The 19034-nt window shown below is 45.0% G+C and overlaps 1 protein-coding gene across 2 annotated transcripts in view; it reads right to left on the bottom strand.

Moving 5' to 3' along the window:
• Positions 1-9098: 9098 nt before the first annotated feature.
• Positions 9099-19034, bottom strand: part of LOC115323444 — a 31835-nt gene continuing 21899 nt past the window's right edge. Inside the window, exons 2-5 of one of the 2 annotated variants that reach the window (XM_040222961.1) lie at positions 15727-15793; positions 15611-15640; positions 13776-13895; positions 9099-9531 (exon numbers count right to left, since the gene is read on the bottom strand). In XM_040222961.1, the coding sequence (XP_040078895.1) occupies positions 9410-9531; positions 13776-13895; positions 15611-15640; positions 15727-15766 (312 nt within the window). In that variant the 5' untranslated portion in view covers positions 15767-15793 and the 3' untranslated portion in view covers positions 9099-9409. The remainder of the gene's footprint in view (positions 9532-13775; positions 13896-15610; positions 15641-15726; positions 15794-19034) is intronic. The other variant, XM_040222962.1, reaches the window with a different exon arrangement.

Here is a 19034-nt window from a genome sequence, read left to right as displayed (position 1 = left end):
GTGCATCTCTGGTGGCATACGTAGTTATCAAGATAGACTAAAAAGGTAAAACCACTAGGCTTCCTGGCTAATGTCAGCGCTAAAAATCTTTGATAGAGGACAAGTCCTCTAGAAGTGGCAGCCACTCAGGTTGAGGCTGTGCGCCCTGTACAGCTCTTTAAGGAAGCACATGTGTTCTACAAAATTCTTATACACCGGCCGCACATTGATATCAGCATGACGTACCGCCATACCGCATCGCCATAACTGTGCAGTCCAATGAGCATTATCATATAATAAGGTAGAGTACCTTCTTCTATAGAAGGAAGGCCTTTTTTATGGTGTTTTCAAGAACGTCCCCCCCTCCAAAAAAAAAACCCAAAAAAACTTTGCGTCCCAGCAGTCCAGGAACACATGTTCAACGGTCTCTGGATTTTCGCACAATAAGCAGTTTTCTGACCAAGCTACTGGTATGCCCTTTTCAACTAACCAAGCTTTTACAGGAAGCGATCCGCTGTGTAACTCGAAGAAAAATGGTTTCGTGCACTCTGGAATTACCAGTATCTTCACTCGTTTTAGAACATCCAGTGCCTGCGCTACAAACAGCGATGGATACAAGGGTGTGGGAAAAAGCAACTCGACCAGGTATTTTGACAACCGCTTGCGTGAAATACCAGACAAATACTTTAATGAAAACCGTGTTGACAAAAACCGATAGGCCCCACTACCTTCCTTCAAATGACCCTGGACACCAAAGCTCATTTCATCGCTCGTCGCTTCTATAAACTCGGGCAGCAGATTGCGCAGTCTTACCTGAATTACAGTACGTAAAAAAGGGTCTCTCTGGTCTCAAAGACAAAGAAACCTGTTGGCCAGGTGTCTAATAAACAAATGCGAAAGTCCCAGATCGCTGGACTTGATCCGACGAAAGAGATTTGATTGACTTGCTCCTTCCCACGCCGAACTCGAAATAAAAACAGCAAGTACTCGATGCATGCGCTGAATATTCATTCGTGAATAATGCAAAACTTCCAAGGCATACCACAGCTTGGCAGCGAAAAAAAACGTTGCACACAGTTGCACGCGAAAATATGGACAAGCACTTTCCTGCATTCCAGAGTATTTGCACGAAGAGATTCAGTTTCATCGTGCAAGTACTGGTCGCTGGTGCGGTAATAGAGACCTTTAGCAAACCGTTCCCGTGCTCCGCGTACTGCACTACCGGAGCCTTTGAAGCATGCTTTTAAGCGCGCGCTTGGGTGGTACCATGACCGCGGGGCGCGCGCTTAAAGGCATGCTTCAGAAGCTCTGGTAGTGCGGTGCGCCGAACACGGCAACGGTTTGCTAAAGGTCCCTAATGTTCGAAAGGCACTCCAAGATAACGCATCCGCCGGGAGGACCATACAATAGCGTCAAACAAAGTTGGCACGGAGGGCAAATCACCGTGCCAAGAACCGGTAACCTTATGCCAGTTTACCGCGCTACAGGTGTGCTCACAAAACCTTTTGGTTACCTTAACTGCTCTTCGAACACTTTCTTCGTCAACACAAAAAATAGTGACGTCATCTTCGTAAGACAAAATACGAACTTCGGTAGCTTGCAGGCTAAACCCACGCAGATGACTGTCACTGATAAGGCTTATAGCAAAAAGGTTCAAAAAATACAAAAAGTAACGGCGAAAGTGGACAATCCTGTCTTACTGACGAAAAAAGCATAATACGCTCACAGACACGCTTGTTAACAACAAGGCTGGTGGCACAGTCTCGATACGCCATCCGCACACCATCGCATAAAACGGAGCCCAGATTCACAAGCTTTAAGTCAGAGAAAAGAATATCTTGAGATACGCGGTCAAAATCTTTCTCCAGATTGACCTGCAACAGTGCCACCGTCAAAGTTATTGGACGACAAGAGCAAAAGAGACGGAGTTTTTCGCGATCATCACTTTTTGAAATACAAATCGTGTGCGTATACAAAAAAGATGGAGGCGAACTATTCAAATAATACGCCTTCCTGAACACTCATACAAGAAAGGTGCAATTTGGTTTTTGAAAGCCTTGTAGAGCTCTCCTCTTAAAGCATCAGGACCGGGCGATTTTCTGATTTCTAGATTTTCGATCGCCTTTTCAATTTCTCCCAACATTATTGGCTGTTCTAACCTTTCGCTCAAGTGGTCCTCTAGTTTTGGCATTAACGGCGATAATTGCGTCTAGAACCCGTCTTTATTGGGGCACGGAAACAAGGAAGCTCCTTATAGCAGTCTACGAACGCGCATTCGATTATTTCTTTATTGCTGGTTACAGTTCCGTGGTATAAAGTTTCCCTGATCTCATTCTTACTGGTGTACGTCTTTTCTACTCCGATTGCTCGTTTTGTTGAACTCTCACCAAGTGATAACCGTTTTAATCGCGCGCGTACCATGGCCCTTTTGTACCATTCCGTGTCGAGAGCCTGAAGTTTCTTTTTTAAACTGAGTATGTCATCAGCGAAAATGCCGGGCGTACGGCATTCTTCCTGCAGCAACTTTTGTAGCAGTTGGCTCTACTCTCTTGTTTCGTTTTCTTTTTTTGTGTGTTTCAATATACTGGACCGTTCAAGTGCTCTCATTTTTAAGTCTTGTTTAAAGAATTCCCATTTTTCTTTGAAGCCTCTCACTCTTCTGCTAGCCAAATCGTCGAGGCTTTCAAGAACCCCCTTTAAAAAAGGATCATCTCTTAGAAGGTTTGTATTAAATTTCCCTGAATCTTAATTAAACTTTTTAGTAGATTCTCAGGTGAACTGAGCATAAAAAAAACAAGGCAGCTGGTCACTGAAAGGAACATGATCTACAGAATAAAACTTAAAGGCGCTGATGATTTCTAGAGAGACGTATGCTCTGTCCAAGTGCGCTTGACTCACTCCTTGGAAGTGAGTGAACTGTAAGCAGCTCGCACTTGAAGCACAGTGGGCGACGTCTTCTAATTCGCCTAGCTGGACCAATTCGCTTAAGAAGGCTGCGCTAGCATCCCCGTACCATGCGCTGTTTGATCGGTCACCTGGAGCGCAAACGCGATTGAAATCACACAGATAAACGAAAAGACGGTCCGTCGTAACATACTGGCTAATGTTAAAAAAAAAAAATACTAATCTATCTTCTACTTTATTCGGAGCGTAACTTCACCATACGTTAAAATTGTAACTTGAAAACAAGAAATCACACACTAAAGACCTATTGCTTTATTACCCAAGCATCAAGGAGAATGCAGAAATATGTGCTCCACGCGCCACACGCTCACGCCTTCACTGTATCAAAAACTCGAAGTAAATAGCCAAAATAAAGCATTGACGAACACGCAAGCAAGATGCCATTTGTTTTAGGTATTTGCTTTGGAAAGTTACTACTGGTAGCGCCAGCGCGTGGGGCGCGTGGAACACTAATCCCAGCATTCTCCATGATGCTTGAGTAATATAGAAATAAGTCCATTACTTGTTCTAGAGTTCCGATGGATTTTCGGAGAAGCAAAAGGCAGCCCCCCGAAGTTCCAACAGCGTGACTGACACACAGGTCGTACCTCGACTTGAATAGGTGGACCCCACTCTCTACTGGGTGAAATAAGGAGACGGTAGGCTCTTTACATCGACCGGAAAATTCGGTTTCTTAACCTATCGCGCTACGACCTTGTGCAGCGTTGCCCACAGATGGTGGATTTTTTTTTTAAATTTGCAAAGAGCGAACTTACCTGAGGAAAAAGTAAAGAAAGAAAAAGGCTTAGCTCCTATGGAAACTCAGCGACGCCACTGGTCTTCAAACAACACGGCGCCGTTTCGCACTGGGCACAAGAGATGGCGCAACGAACGAGCATACGGGGCATACGGCGCCGAGAGCCAGCGTCTTTAGCAGACAATCTTTTCGACTCAAAAGCGACGCGCGTTCCGCAGGCGGCGACAGTCGCAGAAACAAAAACAGGCGCGGTAACAACGAGGAACTGCAGTTCCTTGTCTGCTAAATACGCCGGCTCTCGGCGCCGTATGCTCGTTCGTTGGCGGCGTTCGTTGCGCCATCTCTTGTGTCCCGTGCGAAACGGCGCCGTGTTGTTTGAAGACCGGTGGCGTCGCTGAGTTTCCATAGGAGCTAAGCCTTTTTCTTTCTTTACTTCTTCCTCAGATAAGTTCGCTCTTTGCAAATTTTACAAAAAAAAAATGCACCATCTGTGGGCAACGCTGCACAAAGTCGTAGCGCGATAGGTTAAGAAACCGAATTTTCCGGTCGATTTAAAGAGCCTACCGTCTCCTTGTTTCACCCTGTAGTTTTGACTCTTGCACCGGATCAATATCGAAATCTTTTTCAACGAAAAGGCGGTTCAGCTGACAATGCTTGCGCCTTGCGTTTAAACCTTGTACGCTCAGAGTGCCGACACGCAAGGACCTTTCGAGGATCATAAGAAATTAGAGGGAGGCCAGACGAAAGCTACCGGGCTTCCTCACTTCTCACTTCCTCGGCTCGTGTTTCCGAGTTGGAGGCACAAACTGAGGCTTGTGCCGTCCTATTTTCTCTTTTTCACCGTGCCATTCCCGTTCGAAGCGCATCGGCAGAGACAGTGTCGTCCAGGCGACGCTTTTTCCCCGTAGTGTCGACTTTCATGCTCTTGGGGACCTTTTCTTGCTTGGAGACTGCAGGATCTCGGCGCTTATCCGTTCCCTCGGGGTCCCTTGGAGTGCCCCTTAGTGTCGTGGGATCTTGGATCCGCTCGGGAGTAGCCTTTGGGGACGGTTGTGCAGGAGACGCTTCCGGCAGCGCCTTGCTTAAAATCCCGTTGTCGATAGCTGCCTGGCTGGGCTCTAGCCGCACTGGCGGTGTCACCGGTGCTCCGGCTCGGTTCATCTCGTCTTCGTCTAATATCAACTCGGACATTTCCGGCCCGGTGTCGCTGCCAGTGACGCGAGCGTACATCTTGACACAGTCCCTTTTTTCGTGCCCGAAACCTTGGCACTCAGAGCATTAGGGCACCCTACAGTCGCTCCGAAAGTGACCCGTGCGCCGCAACGGAGGCAGATGGGCGAGCGCCCGGGGACCACCACCGGAACTGAGCCGCCAGAGAAACGGAGCTGGTGAAGCAACTTTTCCAGCCATTGGCGGAGGGTCAAGGCGACAGTCAGCGTCGTAGATTCAACGCCGACGAGCCCGTCAAGCTTTCGAACCTCCCGGACGACGTCCCTCAACCCGTCGAACGGCTCGAAGGCGCGACAGACGGTGTAAGGGTACGTCGAAGGTAACCCAGGGAAGTTTCACCTTGATATCCCGCCGGTATATGGGCCGATCACTAGGCGGCTCCGACTTTTGACCGGAAGTTCACTCGAATGAAGCAGCTTCCTCTTGACCTCCGAAATATTCATCTTGGCGAGCCAGACATGACCCATCTGATACACCCCCAGACCGGTCAAGTCTTGCAGCACCCCACCTGGGTTAAAGGAGTCACGAAATCTTTTGCCTTGTAAGGCCGTGCACCGGTGTCACAATGCAGCACCTACGCTGTTCTTCATTATTTCCCCTGTTGAAAGCGTCGCCAAAACAAAAGAGTCATCCCGGGCGGCATTGCCCTTATCCGAATTACCCCGGCCAAGGCCGGTTGTTATCGCCGCTCCTGACGAGCGATCCATCGCACGCCCGCTCTGCTTGGCAGCCGGAAGTGGACCCCATCGGCCACGCGCTCGCTGGGCAACACGCGCGGCAATATTAATTGAAAAATACATTCCATCAAGGAAGAAACGATGCAACAGAAACTCACGCTAACGCTAATCTGAGGCGTCTGCTAACTAAAAAAAAGTAATTTTCGCAGCTGCCAAACGATCATCCACTCATGCACGATGGACAGCGTACCAAACTGCAGATCTGAAATACACAGGAGGTCTTACGGAAACTAAGTCACATTTTATAATCATGCACTAAATAGCATGTTAGCAACTAATCGTAAAAAATTGTGGAATGTCGTTAATTTCAAAGATCAGTCTAACATTGGTCTTCAGTCATCTCATGGCATAGATATTCCAGCAACTGAAAGTGCAATTGTATTATATTATGTTTTTATTATGTCGTGTACAACCCCTAATGTTAACCAAGTACCGGTATTGTCGTTTCCTGCTTTTTTGTCTATGAGCTCAGTAGCAGTTGCCGTGATTGGTGTGGCTGGCATTATTAAAAAATATCAAGCTTTCATCATGCGCTCGAATAGATGGGATGCATAGTAAGTTTTTTTTAAAAATTGTAGTATGCATTGTTCAATAATTCTCTCAAAACTCTATATGTAGTCTTTTATTTATTGCGCAGTCCTAAGTGATTGGGTGGTTTGGAAGGGGGCCCTTTACACAAATCTGGAAAAAAACAAAACCCATCTAAATATCGACCAACATCTTTAACAAGTCTGCCATGTAAAATATTAGTACACGTCATTTATTCGCAGTTTTGTAAATTATCTTGAACCTAACGACTCCACAAGTCCACAACGAGGCTTTAAAACCATTTAATGTGAGACGCAGTTACCCCTTCACGCATGATCTCCACCATTTTCTTGCTAATAATTATGAAACTGATCTTGTATGTTACGATTTTTCAAAAGCCTTTTACGAAGTTTTCCATAAGTTCCTTCTTCATAAATGACAATCACGTAGCATTGATTTCTGTATTATAAATTGGATTCATGCCTTTTTAACTAACCAACTACATTTCGTTACTGCTAAGAATATGAATTATTGTACTGTTCCAGTCACCTCACGTGCCCCACAGGGCTCAGCGCTTGGACGCTCTTCTTTCATATTTACATGAATGACTTGGTGCAGAACTTTTTTTTTTATGTTAGCCTCTCCGCTGACGATTGCGTAATATACCGGAATACGAAAGACATATCTGAGACTATTCTGCTACAATCTGACCTTAATAATATATCACTGTGGAGTAACCAGTGGTTAACAAAACCAAACACTGACAAATGTAAATTGCTGAAAGTGTCACGCGCTCAAACGGTGTATCATACTATCATCTTGTCAGTAATCCTCTCGCTTCAAAGTCTGTTTACAAATATCTTGGTGTTCATTTAACGTGTAACCTTTCTTGGAAGGTGCATATTAAATACATATCTAACAGTGCCAACCGTATGCTAGGACATTTAAAAATAAATTTCCTTCTGCTTCTATCTTCCGTTAAAGTTTACAAAACCATAATCAGTCCAAAATTAGAATATGCTGCTGCTGTGTGGGACCCCTCACACTCTTCACTAATTGTTCTTATTGAATTCATTATAAACCCCTCAGCTTGTTTCATATCGACTATTATTGCACTGCCAGCGTTTCTGCCATGAAAAAACACTTTAGGTTTGCCGTTACTAATTCACCGCAGAAAAATCACTCGTTTGTGTCTTTTTCATAAAATATATAATCAAAATATCACCGTTCGTTATAAACTAATTACTCCACCACTCTACATACCGGCTAACATAGATCATGTCCATGAGGTTGGTATTCCAAATTGTAGGACTTCACAATTTCAAGAGTATTTCGTGCCTCAAACATCGATAGACTGGAACTACCTTCCCACCTTCATGCCAACATCACTGATATTGTTTTGTTTAAACGTGCTATTATTAATATATGCACTTTAAGGTTAATATTTTACAGCTCTCTCCCATCTTTGATGTAATTACCTTGAGGGTATTTGAAACAAATAAATAAATAAAAATAATATAAATAAACACAGCGTAACAAATCATAACGCACACAAAATGCACCCACGGCACAGCTTATAGTGGTCCCCCGGTCATAGTGGTCCAATGGTTTATCAGATTAATAAAGAATGGGCCTGTTTTGTTTTTTTACTTTGAACGGTATTATTAGACTTTATTGCTGGATTCGACGCCAGTTGTTGACAAATTTGAAGCAAAATGGCAGGCACCTAATACCAAACTACGATCAAAAGCCCATAGAAAAAAGGATGCCTCCTCTTTTTGCTTTAGGGCACAGTATATCAGGCTTTTACATCATTAAACGATATATCTTTCAATGACAGAAATAGAAAAATAACTAATGTAGCAGCAGCACATATATGCACCAAGAGTTTGTTCCGCGATTTTCGTTATAACAATTTTACAGTGCTGATCTTCGCTGCGTTACTATCGAGGATATGGCGATTTTAGCCAGGAAGGAGCTGCGAATTTGTTTTTCTGAACTTGGGTATGTCACTTTTACTTGAGACAGTAAAAAATGACATACAGGGCGAATCTCATTCTTTAACAATGACTATAATTATCACGCGTACCACAAGTAAAACATACTGCTCGCCACAACAAAGATTCTGATGGTGTTTGTTGATGACGCTCAAGGCCGCTGGTGTTAGCACTGTGACAAAATTTACAGGCAAAACAAACATTTGTGTAGCAGGGACCCAGGTGTAAAAATTCTCCGTAGATCGGAGGAACTCAAATAGCAATTTTTTAAGATAAGCTCTTAAAGTTTTAGAATGAACTTTCAGCTTCTGAACTAGAACAATCTTCGGATTTTCCGAATGTTTGCCACTTGAACTTTGATGGTATAGGAAACCGTCGAACACGAACTTTCTAAAACTTCGAAGCTGCCTGCTTCGCGTATTTGTACGTCTGAGGGATTCGAAAGTTAAAACATTTCGAACTGGAACCTTTTCTTTTTGGTGACAATTCCAGATATTTTCAGGTTCTGTCGTACTGGGTACGGGCTTCCAGCACGAAAGTTCCAAGATAAACGCAATGCCACGTGACGGGAGTATAGCAACCGGCGCAGCAGTGACAACCAATTCCGACATATGGCCTTAACTTGCAACCAACGAACAACTGAGTGGCCAGATGCTCTCATCACACTGGTGTAAGCATGGGGTGGAGAGCGGGTAACCGCCCAAAAAGTGCCAAAACATGGCGTGAAACGGCCCAGTTCTTCAACGAGTAGTGGAGCCTCCTGGTTATTACTGGACGCCCATAGACAGTTCCACTAAAGAGCTTCTAGGAGGCGCCAATTTGGGAGATCGTGAGTAGGGCGCGTGTCTTGCATCGTGTGCATATTCTAAATATTTAACCACCTTGAAACGAAGAATAATCGCAAGAAACTGATTTCGTGAAGAATTGTACGTTTTATTCATTTTCTTTTTCATTACAGGCCACGCCTGCATGAAGACTTTGAGGGGCTACATGCAATAATGGTACGAAGTTGACTCGAGCCGGTTTTTATATTTTGGACCCCGCAGGTACAGATTGTAGTTGCGCAACTTTATTTTTGTCGACGTAATGTTTTAGGTAATCCCTCCCGTCAAGCTGAATAAAATGATAAACTTCGACCAGCACTGCAGGAAAAGATGGGGTCCCCTCCTGTATGGGGAAAGCACTCTTGCAGTTGTACTAATATTGCACATTGCCCGTCAATTGTTGATGAGATATCACTATTCAAAGCATCTACAGAATTGGTTCTTGTAGCCGCCGCATCTGTAGCGTTTGCTAACTTCGTTTTTGGAGCACACATATTGGCATCCCTGGGGATTATTCGGGCAACCCACATGGATACCTAGAAAGTGAGAGATCAGCATCAGTACTTACATCTTGTATACCTTCTTACAGATAAATCATGACACTTTCCAATTTCAGAATATGAGTGCATTGAAAAGGCAGTAACCGGCTAACACTTCAGGACCATTAAAAAAACCGAAATAAGCCTTTTCAGAAATTATTTTTGAAGACTTCTACTCAGCTTAAAGAAAACAAAATGCGGCGAGTCCCGATCGCCTGATTGTTGTTTCCCGTTTAACGAAATTGCGTATTTCCTGCGAAGCATCAAGCGGCGACATAAGAAGACACGCCCTGTGTTTCTTAATTAAAGACTAGAAAATCTATATATGGTTTGCCATAATTAAACTCACACGGAACAGAAGCGTTAAATATACACTTCACATTACACTCTGAAATAAAATAGATTGTGAGTTTACTTTTATGCAAAACACAAGGAAGGCCCATCACGGCAAATATTAAAGGATATATGAGTGAATGACGGACGCCGAGAAGGTTATTGGCATACAAAGAACGCATGTCCGCAGGGACCATGGGCAGATCGAACGCCGTGTCCATCGCCCCTGCACAAATTGCCTTCTCTCTGTAAACTAATAGCATTCCGAGTAACGCCGTACGCTCGAAGGCCTGTATCGTTCTACGTCATTGGCGGTCTCCGTGTTCTGCACGAGAGTAAACTCAAAGACGGCATTTCGCATATTGCTATAGGCACTGAGAGGTTAAGACACGCCGGATGTCGTTGATTATGTTGACGCTCAGTGCTTCCTGTTTTGTTTTCTGACGTGATTATCGGCCAGTGCCGTAGTTTGATTGGCTGTGAAGAGATGATAAGATGGTGGGAACTCCCCAAGCCCGGCGTTTCTGAAGCGTCAGTGGCTGGAGTATAGAATTCAGTTTCCAACGAGAAATCCATTTTGGAAAATAAACGTCCCTAACAAATCGGTGCCTTCAATTCTGTCTCGGTCTGTCCCTCAAATATGAAAGCTTGATCGCAGAAAGAGTGAGGGAGAGGAGGAGACGGGAGTGCGAGGGGACATCAGAATGCAGAGCTCTGATTGGAACGATTAGTGGGTAGACCTGAAGCTAGCTGCCTCTGTCTCCAGTGCACTCGTCGAATGCGTTAGGAGGCGGAACGCCGGCGTCCGTCGTTTGGATCTCGCTTTCGAACTCGTTCGACGAGTGCATTGGAGACAAAGGCAGCTTGTGTTAGGCCTACCTATTAATGATTCCAACCAGAGCTCGGCGTGCTGACGTCCCCACACGCTCTCGTCGCCTCCTCTCCCTCAGATTCGCGGAGCATTGATTCCATAGCTTTTGAAGTGAAACGAGAGCGTGAATAGGCAGATTTAACTGCTTTATTGTCTCTCTTCCAAGCGCGAAACCTTAAAAAAAAAAAAAATTAATGCATGCATAATGTCGAAAACTAAGTTATGTGCATGGGTCTGCTGTATAAACCACCAAATTATCCACTCGGTAAAGAAAAAAAACTTTAAACCTTAACGCCCTCTGAAAAACTTTATGCCAAGAATTACTACGGTTTGCGCGTATAAAAAAAAAATGGAGCACCTTCAACGTGCATGGTTTACGGTAGAAATACAAACAAAAATTATAATTAGATTTACGTCGCTCCTACACACGCGGAACCTACGTGCTTCCTTGATTAACAGCCAAGGTATATAGCTGTACGGTGCCTGTTCCTTGAGCATTCAACGACCATAGGGTGTCCTCGAACAGTGTTTTCACTTTTAAACACCGCACCTAGCACAACGTGGTCAACTCTACGTTTGTCGAATCTGCCAAAAGCCTCCCAGTCGCCTTCAAGTCTAGATTATCTACACACGTGGACTGAGCTTCCGCAGAGCGACGATGACCCTAGAGACTAAAGCCTAGAAGACATATGCCATCGAATCTTGAGGGGCATCACCAAGGGCCGATTTGTAATAATTTATTTCCTTTTAAACATTGCCTGTTTTGCGTTTAGAGTGCCACAATTGGGGTGCATGGTGAGCGAAGACCTTCGCGGCAGGATTAAAAGGGGTGTGTAACAATTTTCGAACTTCTGGTTGATAGGTGTGGGACTTAGTCCCTACCACCTGTCAAATATTTTAAAAAAAGATAGTTTTTTGATGCCTGCTATAGTTTGTTTTTATTTCAAAATAACAGTAGATTGAATAATGTGGCCGAGGCAGCCCACTCCGACCAGTTTTAACTTGTACACCGCCTTCCAGGTAATGTGGCTGTCAGGCGGTTGTGAAGTCCAATGAAGAGGAAAGTTTCCGGTCACGCTGAGAGCTTCTCCGGTTTCGCTGCAGGGAGTCTAAACTCTCTTCCCTTCCTTCTTTTTCATCCTCCAATGACCAAGATGGCGTATTGAAGTGATGGGTTGAGCGAGATCGAGCGTGAGACACACGTTTATAGCGAGTTCCCTGGACTCGTTCCCTACTCGGGCAACCCGACGAAACGGGAGCGAGGCGACAATGAGCGGGACAACTCCTTGAGAGGCAACCGAAACTATGAAACCACCTCGAGTCTCAAACGGACATCTTTCAATATCTTCCAAGCATCGCGAAGCACACTTCTTGCGCGAAAGTAGCTGAGATTGCCTTCGAAATAATCTGAGCATGACGCAGAGCACTACTATAGTCGGTTGCAAGCTAAGAAAAAACCGGAAATGCCTCTCAGAGGAAAATGTAATCCTACGCCGAGAAACGCCAGCCAACTGTTTTCATGACGTCACGATTCTGTGGACCAATCGCGATCCTTTTGAAAAAAAAAAGCTCAACATGGCTGCTGGCCTTAGCAACGCGATGCTATAGTTTCTCGTGACAATTATTCTGCTTTTTTGCACCGTGTTTTACGTGCCCGAGGTTACGCCACGAAATCTTGATGGTATCGGCTTGCGTTTGCAGCAGTTTTTGCGCGACAACGTGAGAATCCAGCGACGCTATCGCCAACCAAAATTTCGAAGCGGGCGCGAGGCTTAGCACTGCTGAGAGGTATGTTAGACGGTATGTTAGACAGTATCTTGGACAGAAAATAAATTGGGAAGACGGTACATTAGACATGAATTTCTTTCTTTCTTTACTAAACAGCTATTTCGTTGACAAAAACGTATTCTAACTTATTTAAATGTCCTGAATGAATTAAATAAATATTGTAGTAGTTTAAGACAGGTTTCCTGGAGGAAGAAAAAGCAACGTTGCTAGCGAACTACTTTCTCGACGGCGGAGGCACTTCAGATGGGCGCAATGCGCTTGTGGGTGGAGCTAAAAGATTGTCCTTAGGTTGCATCCGACTATAGTCCGGTGTCCATTGTTCCGATCCCCACTCCGCTCAGATCGGAGAAGTTGATCACGGAGTGCAATGTGATACCCGTTGATTCTTCCCCGATCCTGTAGGTGAAGGCTGCCCGAAGAACGTTTCGGACACAAAGCAACAACGTGCACCCGCTAGGCCTATATTGGCGACGTGCACTGCGGTGGAACGCAGTCAATCTAAAGACTAGAAAACGAAAGCAACAGAAGTGCAGGCATCTCCTTTGCTTGTTTCACACGCCAGGCACAGCCGCGGAGCAGAGATGGTTTTTTTGACCTGCGATGGATGACGCCTCACAAACTACGGGTAGTAAAATTGTGTGGATGATACGACACTTTCGACACATTTGTTTATGTCGACATGACAAGATTACTAACAATTAGTCTGATGTTAAGAAGGTGATTGCACAACTTGACATTGTATTACACGATACCCATTTGACTTCACGCCAACGTCACGCCAAAGTCACGCCGGTCGCTCCCTCTAGGTTCGATGACCGTGTGACTGCAGGCCGGAAAAACACAGTTTTAATATTTTCAAGTAGTTAGTGGAATAGCCATATTTCGGGGGAAGTAAAGTGTTTTATTTAACCTTGGAATACAGGTTAAAAATTATAGGCCCCGAATTCTTGATACGTTAATACCGTTGCATGGTCCCTTTAACTTCGGTTTTGATTTCCCATCCGGTCGATTTTCTACGTGAACGCTCGCTGTAATGGCTTGCACTGGTGTAATCGTTACTTCGTGAGGTGCGCCTGTATCCCACTGACACAGAGATTGCTCCGCGGCTTTTGTGGGTGCACGTTGACTTTTATGGCACACATTTTAAACTCACACACTATACATGCCCACTGTAATCTCTCTAATTAGTTATCTAGCAAAGAATCTGTAGGAATATTTGTTTTTGCGAGTAATTGAAATTTGTATTTACATGTGCATGTGTCATCGTCGCAAACGCCTTTATCGCTCGAATTGCCAACTTGAAGGCAGGACAGATGACAAGTAAGAGGATCTCCCGGGCAACCGGCAACCCCAAGCTGTTTGCTCCGCCCTGCAGAAGATCAATTTCAGTGATTGTCTTTAAAGGCGAAAGCCTTATATGCCACAGTACGCGAAAAAGTGTCGGTGTTGTGCCCAAAAGATGGGCATAAAAGTATGTCATAGAGCACGCGCCGCTCAAGGTCTAAACGGACGCGCCTCAGAAATAAAACACAAAGAAAAGCACAGCAACGCGGTTGCTTCGTCACGGAAGCTGTGAAGACGGCGGGGGCGGCGCGCCTGCGTGGTGGCGGAGCTTGATGTCGCCTACCGAAACATAAAATAAAGCGAAAACATTTCACCCGCGGGTGTTAAATGCTTTCGCATTCCTACATTTAAGTAGTTTAAGTGTCTTCAGCGTGTTATGTAGTGGCATCTGTGAGGAGGTAGCACCTCTACCCAGAAGTTTTTTTTTTTTTTATCATACGTACAAGGCGCTTGACCATTATATCTCTGATTTGTTTTTTTGTTTCCTGTTGAGGGATGTCAATTATTTGGCGGCTGACTTTTCCAGGTGCTTATGAGGCTTAGATAAGAAAAGATGAAAAGTGTCATTAAAGTTGAGTTAGAGGTGAACTCTAAAGTATTTTTGTCCCGTGAATCCGAATATCACATTCGTCCTTCCCGAAGATATAACTAAACGCAGATAACACGCAAGACATCCAACTAGTTGTTACGTCATACGAGAACACTGCGGCCACCAAGCGCGTGTCGCTCGTGTGGGCAGCGCCAAGTATATTTCCCCGCACTGGCAGCTGTCGTGACGTCTTTTTTGTTCCTCTTGTGAAGAGCAAGAGTGCGCGTGCATCGCTTTATAGGCGCTCAAGTTGCGCAAAACCGGAGATTCTGAAAACCCTTAATAGGACGTCACACTCCGGGAAGGACACTCGGACTTTAAAAATGATTTTCTGCAGCTTCCGTGCACACAATTGTAACATAATCTCGATATTCGTGATCCTGGAGGCCAAATGAAGACAATTTAAGGTTTCTCCTGAAACACAGAACAAATTGGCGTTTTAAGTGTTCAGTTTATAGGTAATGACGAAATTACAGTAATGACGACGGTTACAAATAGAGGCTAAGACGATTTAAACACTTTCTGAATGCTAGCGGGCTTTGAGATATTCATGAATCACTTTTTGTGTTTTTGGTAAATGATTTTAGGACTGGGCACAAAAATTATGGTCTCTAATAGCTTTTGGAAAAGTATAGTTCGAAGACTTTTGTTGAATTGCCTGTTTTGTAATGTGCTTTTAATGTGGCCTTCCGGGTGTATACCCTTTTGAAACTATTGCAATAAGCTCTAGAGCAGGGGCGGCCAAGCTGCGGCTCTTCACGTGTTACCCCCCCCCCCCCTCTTCCACTTCCTCGCCTCCCTCCCGGTCATAGGAATACTTCCCCAAGTAGAGGAATGGAACGCGTTTTGATATCGAAAGACAGCTTGCGGTTTGTTAGTCTTGTGCAACTGCTACCTTACGTACAGTTGGACCGCTTTTGCCTCGGACAAATTAGAAGTAGTCCGAGATTTTTTTTAGCCCTAAACAAAAGTTTGCCCCCCCCCCCCCCCCCCCCCCCCGCCGCTCTTAGAAGTTTCGTGGTTCTGTTTGCGGCTCTTAGGCCGGGTCAGCCTGGCCACTCCTGGTCTAGCGAGTCCTAAAATGTAAAAGCAAAATCATAGCAACAAATAAAAAAAAATATAAATATTAACTTCAAAACTTTAACACTCACAAGATTGACTGGAGCAGTAGCTTACAAATCCTGCAATATTTGAAGTAGTGCATTTTTATGTCATTTTCAAGTGGCAGTGTTTTTTATTATCATTGCAAAGTTTGTGTGCAACTTACCACTGACGAGAACCAACATTGCGAGTACAGATGCCTTCATGGTGAATCAGGAAGTACAATAATCTGACTGCAATTGGAAACAGGACGAGTTGATTTTGTATGTCTCTAAACTATCGTTGTTAAAGTTAAAATTGCAAAAGATGCAAAAATCGCTCATTACACTCCTCCGCAGTATATATTTATTTCCGGGTACCTCGCAGCGCCCCATACGTTAATGCAGGGGGAGGATGAATAGAGCCTCCCAAAATCGTCACATAATTTTCATATACATAAGATAAAGCACGAATTAGCAAAAACACATTGCGCCAGCCGTGCTAATTCACCGCAAGGTAAAAACACAGACACACAAAACGCAAGTTGTTTATCGGTTCAAGCTTCAGAAAAAGTTATCCTATGGACAATGGGGCCGAATCTATCAACCACCTCCCTTTCATCACCCGCCCTTTGCGCGTGGGGAGAGAGCCTAGATTGTAGAGAGTGTCCATCACAAATCATTGAAAGCAATTTAATGGCGGACGCCTCCTGCGGAGGGCGGTCGAAAGCTGAGCATGCGCAAAAGTTATATAAAAAAAAAAAAAAAAAAACTGGTTCCTGCGCATGCGCGGGCACCCACTAATCTAATGGGTAAACACGCCTGTTTCTAAACGATGAGTTTGGTGCGAGGGAGTCGAATTTTAATTAATGATGGGTTGTCAATAATTTATTCGCGCTTCGTCTCGTCAAACACAAAGTTTGAGCCGAAAGTTCGCTGAGCACGCCGTTTGAATTTGAGCGGAAAAAGCGGGGCGTCATTGTCGTAAGAATCCAGTCGGCGCGCTTCGTAAACTTCGGCTAGGGCTCCTGATAAACAAAGATTCCAGAATTACACCGCGTTTGCTCTTCCTATAGAAAAATTTTAATAGAGAATATACGAACAAAGAAATAATAATAATCATAAGGCCTGGGTTTATGCTGGGTGTAAATTACGGAGGAATAACACGAAGCTAGCTCACAAACGTTTATATTTTTCTCAACTACTTAACACACAACATAGTGTGGGAGAGTAATGTGCCAACCCCGCGGCCTCTTTTTTTTTTTTTCCCCTGCGGTGGTGAATATATATATATATATATATATTTTTTAATCTAAAGAAGATGATGAGATATACATCCCTAAAGCCGGGGTGACACCACTTGTTCATCATACAAAAGCCTCCTGCATACAGATTCGAACACGAGTCACAGCAAGATTCGTGCTTCGAATGCCGCATGGCAATGAGTTCAAGGAGATAACTTGGCACGCGGCATTCGAAGCACGGATATTGCCGTGACTCGTGTCTGCAGTCTGTTTTTGGTATCATGTATGAGCAGTGACCCAGGCTTAAAAGGTTCGGGTATTAAATAATATCTTCTCGGAAACAAACAGACAACCACTGAGGAGAACAGGGATTAAAAAACACGTAGTAACAAAATGGTTACCTAAAATTGACTAGTTATTGAAAGCTGGGTGAGCGTCATTAAAACTACCTATATAAAGTCAATTTTAGGACGGCTTGGAGCACTTGGAAGGAGCGGGGCTGCTCTAAAGGTACCATACGTGCAGCAGGCGCAAGGACAGATACGCAAAATCGTTATCCGCGCTTTCACATCGCCGGCCTTCCGGGGTTTTTTTTTTTTATACTAATAAGTATGTTTTTCGCAACCCCTGACGTCCGCCGCTGACAGCGCGTAATCTCGAAAAATTGTATACAGCGCAACTGTATTCCTATACCAGCCAAGGAAATTTTTGTGTCGTCTTTGTAAAGCAAAGAACTCCCCGCGAACAACTGAAGGCATAACAGCATATCTCCTTTTGAAATCATGGCGTACAGCATACTGCTCAGTATCCGTTTCAATAAATAAAACCACTAAACAAGCATCAAAATCACATGATGCATGATCAGGCACCTGTGGCCAGTAGGGACATCCTTCCATGCGTTCCGGTAAAGAACTGTAAAGATTAGGTTTGCAGCGGCTTCGAAAGGGGTTGACGTCATTCGAAGCTCCCATGTGAAGTGCGAACCGCATATTGGATGATCACGGCGCCTGCTGCCGCGGCGACGGCAGCTTAGACGTGGGGAGGGACGTCACCAGCCTTTCATATATAAAAGAAGAACCATCCTATACCCCGTGCGACCTTACGTCCGGACGCAGCGAATGCTGCGAGCTATCTTAACTGTTATGTTCAACGTTATATATGCCAGAAAATACATAGAAAAAGGGCGCGGTGCGTCTGGCTCCGGGCCGCTCCAAGCCTCAAGTGTTCGGTGTTCTCACAAGCGCCAATCCCCCGAGGAGCACGTTCTGCGAAGCCAGCAGATGTTATTTTTGCATCATAGGATGAAAACAACCTTGAACGCAACCCGAGCTGCACCAGCTGTGTGTGCGCTCGTCCGTTCTCCGCGTTCTCGTTCTTTGGATGCGTGTTGGCATAAGCCCTAAAACACGGTGTACCCTAAACACAGGCACATCACTCATAGAAAATGAGGATGAACCTCGGCCACCCGGAGATGTACTCATCTTGGCACGCAACTCGGTTCCGCAACCGTCATTGCAGCGAATCGCAGAACTTACTCAACAGGACCCAGTGCTGTCGCAGATATACAAGGCTGTCCAACAAGGTACACTCCATAAGTTAAAAAGGGATAAATTTATCCCCTACTCTAGGATATTCACGGAATTATCAACAAACAGGGTTGCCTAATTCGTGGTTCTAGGGTCATCATCCCCAGAGCAGCACAACCAGACACTTTGACGCTTGCGCATGCCGGCCACAGAGGCCTTGTTGCTATGAAAGCATGCGCTCGCGGGTACTTCTGGTGGCCCGGACTGGACAAAGACCTCGAATACACGGCAAACACGTGCACCCTATGTCAACAACACCAGCGAGCACCACCCAGCGCAACTTCTCCGGAGTGGCATCGAGCAACAGGACCCTGGGAAGTACTTCACCTGGACTTCGCTGGACCACTCGAAGGAAGGATGTTGTTGATTGTGGTTGACTCCTACAGCGAGTGGCTCGAAGTACGCCAAATGACGAACATACAGTCGTCGTCATTAATTCAAGAACTGCGAAATATCTATGCAACCTTTGGAGTGCCACAGAAGGTCGTAACGGACAACGCGACTTCTTTCGTTTCTCAGGAAACTCAGCAGCTCTTTAAGAACAACGGGATTAAACACGTCACCAGCGCCCCGAACCATCCAGGTAGGAACGGTCAAGCATAGAGGATGGTGGACGAGACGAAACAAGCACTGACCAAAAATCAGGCTGAAACGCTGCAATGCAGG

The sequence above is a fragment of the Ixodes scapularis genome, unplaced genomic scaffold, assembly GCF_016920785.2.
Source record: "Ixodes scapularis isolate PalLabHiFi unplaced genomic scaffold, ASM1692078v2 PGA_scaffold3__209_contigs__length_174095766, whole genome shotgun sequence".
NCBI classification, from domain to species: domain Eukaryota; kingdom Metazoa; phylum Arthropoda; class Arachnida; order Ixodida; family Ixodidae; genus Ixodes; species Ixodes scapularis.
This window is presented reverse-complemented; position numbering and strand designations above follow the sequence as displayed.